The sequence below is a fragment of the Anabrus simplex genome, chromosome 3 (assembly GCF_040414725.1).
Source record: "Anabrus simplex isolate iqAnaSimp1 chromosome 3, ASM4041472v1, whole genome shotgun sequence".
Classification (NCBI taxonomy): domain Eukaryota; kingdom Metazoa; phylum Arthropoda; class Insecta; order Orthoptera; family Tettigoniidae; genus Anabrus; species Anabrus simplex.
The window spans coordinates 512,226,557-512,234,749 of NC_090267.1; the positions used below are offsets into that span (position 1 = coordinate 512,226,557).

The window sequence follows — 8,193 nt, forward strand, 5'->3', positions numbered from 1 at the left end:
ATGTCCCTGCGCCAACCATCTTCGCCACAGGCGCTGCACCATGGACACATCCCTATGGGTATCGGCTGTGATTTGACGAAGCGACCAACCTGCCCTTCTCAGCCCGATCACCATACCCCTCGTAAAGTCGTCTGTCTGCTGGAAATGCCTCCGTTGATGGCGGCCTGGCATTCTTAGCTATACACGTGTCCTGTGGCACACGACAACATGTTCTACAATGACTGTCAGCTGAGAAATCACGGTACGAAGTGGGCCATTCGCCAACGCCGTGTCCCATTTATCGTTCGCTACGTGCGCAGCACAGCGGCGCATTTCACATCATGAGCATACCTCAGTGACGTCAGTCTACCCTGCAATTGGCATAAAGTTCTGACCACTCCTTCTTGGTGTTGCATTTGCTCTGTCAGTCAGTGTATTTACAGTAACAAAGGATAAAACAGTAATATATATGCCATGAGAAGCACAGATTAATTAAAAGTTAATTTTCAAGAGCTAAGTATTCTTCAATAGAATAAAAACAATGGTTAGAAACAAATTTGAATAATTGTTAAATTTTGAACATGGTTTTATATGCTTAATGAAGTCTGTCAATTTATTAAACAAATGTACTCCCGAATAACTCAGGCTTGATTCATAAAGCTTAGTTCTGTGTGCAGCCTGTGTGTATTTCTAGTATTATACCCATGTACATATGAGTTTATGGTGAAACTGTTTATATTTTCCTTCACATATACAAGTGTATGAAAGACATAAAGGCTAGGCAATGGTAAAATAGAATAAAGTTTAAAGTATTTCTTACAGCTTGTCCTTCTGCCGACACCAGCCATTCCTCTAATTATTTTCTTTTGCAACTTAAAGATGACTTCTGTATATCATGAATTCCCCCAGTAAATGATTCCAATAGGTTAGTATGGGATGGACATATGCAAAGTACATTATTCGGCAAGCCTCTAAATTAAAACTATTTTTCAAAGATATTATCATGAAATAAATTCTAGTAAGCTTTTTCTTTATAAACTCTGTATGTTTTTTCCAGGTTAATGATTCATCCATCCACAAGCCAAGAAACTCAACTATGGTCTCTACAAATGATATTGGACAAATTTCCATATTTAGATTAATCGTATGCTGAAATCTAATCACAGAAGTTTTCTGTTTACTTAAGATTATTTTTTTATCTTCAAGCCAGCTCAGGATATTACTTACTATTGCCTGCCTTTAATTCTAACCCTTAAGAACTTTCATCAGCTACAAAAACAGTAATTATCATCTGCAAACAAAGTTAATTGCACTCCTTGAATATCATCAACAATTTGGACTATAATAAATACTAAATATAATAATGGTCCTAAAACTGACCTGATCTTCCTACTTTCTTCCTTCCTGATAGTCTTCTAGAGGTCTTTTCTGCCTTTCTTTTTTGGTCTATTTGAGTAAAATCTCAAAATGCAACTGTATCTCCCTGATTCACTGGCTTAAGTGTCCGTATTGTATTGATTCTTTATAAGTTTTCCTAATTTATAAACAGTATGTTGAAGTTTAAGTTTAGAGGGTGAAATATCAGATTCATTTGAAATTAAAACTGGATTACAGCAGGGAGATCTCTCAACACTATTATGTAATTGTGCTCTAGAAATGGTAATGAGGGAATGGATTAGGAAATGTCCCCCCAAAAAAATAAAGATTGGCCAAAAATTCAAAATAAATTGCATGGGTTTTGCCGACGATTTAGCATTACTAGCAGCTGTCATAAAAAAAGCAAAAACCCAGATATCAGAACTTCAAAAAATTGCAAATAAAATTGGCCTCAAAATATCATTTGAAAAAAGCAGAAATTATTCCCCAAAAACCAACACAACTATAAGAAGTTACCATAAATGGTAATAAAATCAAAATAGTACCTAAAATAGTACCTAAATGAAAAAAATCTCAGTCCAAACAAGAACAAATAGATTAGCTAAAGCATAAAAATTAAGATGCGTTATCTACAAAAAAAATGTCTATCAATAAATGCAAAAGTGCAAGACTACAACACAGTTATAAAACTGGAAGCTACATATGCAGCAGAAACACTTTTTCACATGAATAAACAAAGACTGACAAATTTCAGAAAATTGAAAGGAGGACAAAAAATACCAGAAAGATGGACAGTGGTGGAGAATACCTAACAAAGTCGTGTACAAAAAAAAACTGTGCTATGTGGAGACATGGGCTTTGTTCACAAGTGGGCAAGAGAATGATGCAGAATTTCGACTCAGTGGTGAATCTGATGTAGGAGCAAGTGGCAATATTGTCGTCTGAGTGGCTCATGAAATACCAATACATGTAGGCTACAAATTGTACTAACAATAGCCACACAACCACACAAAATTATTATTCAATTGATTGAATGTCTGGCCAGTACTCTACACTGCACAAAATTGACAGTCATTTATCTACGAATACAACATACCAATAAGTTTCTAGAACAATCCAGAAATGTAGATCATTATTGCAGAATACCATCTAATAGAGACTTTGGCAGAGCAGGTTATTGGTTGAGATATTGGACTGTGTGAATACTGCTAAATGTCACATTCTAGTACTTTACTTTGGAAATATATATAGAGGATTGTCGGAAACAATGTGAACCAGGTATAATTTGAAAAAAATATTAAATATCTCGTGACATTGACATTTTATCACTTTGTGGGTGAACTCAAATGGGCTTTGTTCAGCAGTGTTGTTAAATCTGCACATGACTTAAGACCGGCTTGAGAGTCGTGCCGAGAAATCAGCATCGAACACAAACACACAGTGGGTTTCACTGGCGTCACTGGTGTTATCTCCGAGGTCCATGTTCGAATTGTTTGCCTGGTGAAGTTTTATTCTTCGATTAATGTTTTTGATTACAAACCATTATTCTCGTCGTTATACCGTATTGAAAATAGCTAATCACAAAGTTTACACAAGGGGTAATTTTAATACCACCTACTCAATACAATTTATTCCACTGTTGTGTGGTCAAATACACATAGAAATTACCAGAATTTTAAAGGTACATGTTTTGCCCACTATTTATTGGGCATCATCAGCCTCGTTCAATCTTAAAACACACACTAGTCTGAGGAATCTTAACAAATTACATAAAACGTAATGATGAACACTTAATGGTATTGATACTCTAGTTGCATAATAATTACAGCACAAAATATATTGAATAAAATAAGTACACATACTAAAATCACTTTGAAAAATTAAAACGTTCATCTAAAAGTAATTGTGTTACATTTTATTCAATATCTTTTGTGCTGTAATTATTATGCAACTAGAGTATCAATACCATTAAGTGTTCATCATTACGTTTTATGTAATTTGTTAAGATTCCTCAGACCAGTGTGTGTTTTAAGACTGAATGAGGCTGATGATGCCCAATAAATAGTGGGCAAAACATGTACCTTTAAAATTCTGGTAATTTCTATGTGTATTTGACCACACAACAGTGGAATAAATTGTATTGAGTAGGTGGTATTAAAATTACTCCTTGTGTAAACTTTGTGATTACTGTTTTCAAGTCAATCGTAACCCAATCAAGTCACAATAAATGGCCACATTGTTGACTGTGGAATCAGATATCATTTTCCCGCCCATAGTTTGAGCATACCTGTCACACAAAAACATGCATAAAATAAAAACTAATGTAGATAAGTCACTAAAATTATGCATTCAAGCCATTGAAGGTTATGACTTACCCGTTCTTCATTCCTTGAGTGACTGCTGGCTGTGGTACAAATTTTTCATTTGACATAATTTCAAAAAGAGCAGATCCATGTACTCTAAAAACATCACAATTTCGGATGATGGGCAGACTTTATAAGTATTTCTGAAACACCGCTGTGTCCAGGAAATGGATATATATCAGGATTATCATCTTTTCTCTCCAATTTCTAGTCACTGTGGTTATTTTTTATCACCGGCCATGTGCATTTGGAAGAACATGGCGCGGCCATTCACTCTCACTTTCTTCATTATTCCACTCTTCAGTAACTTTCATTATCCTTGAACTCAGATTAATTTTCCGAAACGTCATTATTGCCATAATCGCCATCTAAAACAGTGTCTACAAGCGCTTTCAATCTCTTGTCGACAATACTGCGAAACCGGTTCTGCCACATAATGAATACTGAATGTCAATGAAAATAAACTCTTGTTCAACAATTCCAGTGTCACACAGGAATACAGACAGCATTGCTTACCAGCAGTACATGCCTCTAGTTCCCTACAGTGTGCATCGTTAGAAACCATATTGCAAAGGGAATCTAACATACAAGGATAAGCGAGGCACCGCATCATTGCGAGCTGACAATAAATTAAGTATATATTTTGGTTCCACCTATTCAATACAAGAACATTTATGCGAGTTACATCACATATCGTTTACAAATGGAACCGGTTTCAACACCAGATCTGGGTCATCATCAGCCGATAGTTCAAAAAGTGCAAGATACAAAAAACACAAAATCAATGCACAGGCAGACACATAACAATGGGCAAAAAGGCAAAAAACTAATAGTTAAAAATAACTGTTTGTGGTGAAACTACACATGGAGCTGTATATCATATCAATATGATGCATTAGGCTGGGGCATTAAAAATCTTTAAAACCTTGATATGAAGATAAACTAATACGATGATAAATCTTACAAAAAATGTGAGAGATAGATGAATCTGGGTCATTCAAACTTTAAAATACATATAACTATTTGACTTGCTGTGAGGAAAATTGAAGTCAAACACCAAATTGGTGATATGGTTGATATTCGACGGTATCTTCACTGAACTGTTCAGATCTTAAAGATACCGTTGAATGTCAACCATGATTCTTATTTGTCACTGAAACCTGCATTTTATATTAATCAACACTTTGATGTTTGACTTCATTTTACTCACAGCAAGTCAAATAGTTATATGTATTTTAAAGTTTTAATCACTCAGATTCATCTATCTCTCACATTTTTTGTAAGATCTATCATCGTATTAGTTTATCTTCGCATCAAGATTTTAAAGCTTTGTAATGCCCCAGCCTAACGCATCATATTGGTATGATATACAGTTCCATGTGTAGTTTCACCACAAACAATTATTTTTATCTATTAGTTTTTTGCCTTTTTGCTTCTTTTTATGTGTCTGCCTGCGCATTGATTTTGTGTTTTTTCTATCTTGCACCTTTTGAACTATTGGCTGATGATGACCCAGATCTGGTGTTGAAACCAGTACCATTTGTAAACGAAATATGATGTAACTTGCATAAATATTCTTGTATTGAATAGGTGGAACTAAGATATATACTTAATTTATTGTAATCTAAGTTCAATATGGGCCAGTATAAAATTCTTATGTTTCTATTGTGAGCTGAACTCGTCATTTTATTCATGCGCCAAAACACTGCGCGTGACCACAGCTTGTCATATGACGCGAATGGATTAAGCCACATGTAGATTTAGCAACACCACCTTGCAAAGTTGGCTAAATTCAGCAGTTGATAAAATGACAATGGCGCAAGATATCAAATTAGTTTTTGAAAATTATATATCAGTATGACCAACCCTCTAAAGCTCATATACCCGGTTCACGTTGTTTCTGATCAGCCTGTGTGTATATAGATACAGGATGTATCCATGATGATGTTAACAAACTTTCAGGGATGATGGAGAACACCAAATGGATCAATTTGAGACAAGGAACCATAGTCCGGAAACGATTGATTCAAAAGTTAAGCAAAATTCTACCTATTAAGTCCTTTTACCTGCACAAGTTTCACAAGCTGCTCCATTCACAACGAATGTTCAAAATGGCGTCCCCCTATTTTAATGCAGGAACGGCATTGTCACACAAAGTTTTGTTGTACCCATTCGAAGATCCCCGGTGTCGTTTGAAGAGCGTCGCAGGCAGCAGGTTCAAACCCAACTGTTGTCCTTGCCTTTTAAGGGTATTTAAAGGTGACAGCACCATATCGTTGGCTTCCGGCATGTTAAAGAAATACTGCAGGACGAAATTGCAACACCCTGGCGTCTGTAAAGAACGGGCGGACGTTAAACAACTTGGATTATTAATTACTTTTGACTCAAAAGTTTCCGGACTGCGGTTCCTTATCTCATTTGCCGTCCTCCATCATCGCTGGAAGTCTGTAACATCATCACGGGTACACCCTGTACTATTCCACGGTGGCTCAGTGAGCAAGCTGCGCATCTCCAGGGCGCTCGTAGTTGAGAGATGAGGATCAGAAAGGGTGAAGCCCACTGTAGGAATTTTAAATTGATTCTTTTACTAAGAAAAGAAACGCTTGTTTGTAAATAAAATATTTTCTGCACTTGGCTATTAAACTAACAAACAGTTCCGTGGTTGCAGGTGAGGGCTATGGTGGAAGGAAGAGACAGAAGGCCAGAGCTCGGCTACAAGTTGGCACTGGAGCTGAAGAATGTTCCTCGTGACTGAAGGTTCTGCAGCGGAACATCTTTGCTAGACATGGTTACTACTTTTCTTTTTTTCCTGAAAACCATTAGTGCAGTTCTGGATTTAAATTGATCTTTATTGTTAAGTTTTGAAAATTTTATGTTTCTAAGGGGGAAATTTATTTTTGTTTGTAACATTTATTGGCTTAAGATTATCAGAAACTTAGCTTTTTAAAATATCTGGAAGATACGAACTTCACTGTAGCTTTTTTGGGTGGATTTTATCTGCATTTGACTTGATTTTGTATCATGTTTTCCTGTATTGATATACTGTAAAACATTCCTTATATAAGTTTTGGAGAGGAATTTTCAGTTTTTATTTCAATCTACATACATACAATCAAGTAGAAAAGGGTAATATTATTGCATTTATTCTAGGTTTCACTGATCCCTATGATGGTGTAATATGAATGACGTAATATTACTGCATTTATTATAGTTTTCAGTTTATTCTTTAGGGCATTCACCCCATGGTACTACGCTTATTTTTAGTTGAGTCAGGGGTATCACAAGGAAAGTATTTACAGTAACTATATTATGTACAATAAATACAGTATTTACATTAAAACTGGTGATAGTGTAATAGTATTGGTTCTACAAAAGTATCATCGATACTGTCCTGTAATATGATGTACTTAAATAGACTAGGGTAATATAGCTTTCATTCTGGATTTGAGTTTATTCCTGACAGTATTCATCTCATGATACTATGCTTCAGGGGCACCAACTTATTAAGGGGGTCATGCAAGCCCGGATCCTATCCACGTTCTTTGGCTTTGTTTTTCAGTCTCAGGTCCATATGTAGGAAATGTAGATGCCCAGTTGAACAGTACTTTGAGGGTTGTTGGTTGGGTTTATGCGTGTGGCCTTCTAGGAGGCCTGGTGCAGTTCTTTCGAGTGTCCTGCACGTCTGTGAGAATGGGGCCCTCCCTAGACAACACACACACCCAGCCCCCGAGCCATCAGAATTAACCAATGAAGGTTAAAATCCCCGGGACCTACTCGACCAAAGGCCAGCTCGCTAATCATTTAGCCTTTGAGCCAGACTAAAGTAAACTTGTGCCCTCATCCCGAGGTGGTGCAGCTCTTTTCAGGCACACCCGCAATGGAGATTATTATTATTATTAACAAACACATCGCAATTGGGAAATATCCCGGTGGCAATGGTCACTTACATTAGTGCGATAATAAGGTCAAGTTAAAACATAATTACCCAACAAAAAAAGTACAACAAGCACTTCCATGGAAGGAAAATATTATAATAAATGTCCGGCTCCATGGCTAAATGGTTAGCGTGCTGGCCTTTGGTCAAAAGGGTCCCGGGTTCGATTCCCGGCAGGGTCGAGAATTTTAACCATCATTGGTTAATTTCGCTGGCACGGGGGCTGGGTGTAGGTGTCATCTTCATTATCATCGTCATCATCATCATCACGATGCGCAGGTCGCCTACGGACATCAAGTCCTGCACCTGGCGAGCCAAACATGTCCTCAGACACTCCCGGCACTAAAGGCCATACGCCATTTCATTTCATTACAAGAAATATTACTAGTTTAACATTCTTAAGTATATCCAGTGCTTAACACTATGGCTTACAATACTACAGGTCGAGCTTACTCCTAGCTTAGCATTACAAGTGATGATAAAGTAAAGTTAAAACACAACAACAACAAGAGTACAACAAGATGAGCTGCACGTACCACA

The 8,193-nt window shown here is 36.8% G+C and overlaps 1 protein-coding gene across 1 annotated transcript in view; it reads left to right on the forward strand.

Annotated features, from left to right (window-relative positions):
• The window catches only part of Naam (Nicotinamide amidase), a 234,951-nt gene extending 227,041 nt beyond the window's left edge, over positions 1-7,910 (forward strand). The window contains exon 9 of the mRNA XM_067143706.2: positions 6,388-7,910. Coding sequence (XP_066999807.1) covers positions 6,388-6,474 — 87 coding nt within the window. The 3' untranslated portion in view covers positions 6,475-7,910. The remainder of the gene's footprint in view (positions 1-6,387) is intronic.
• Positions 7,911-8,193: the final 283 nt, after the last annotated feature.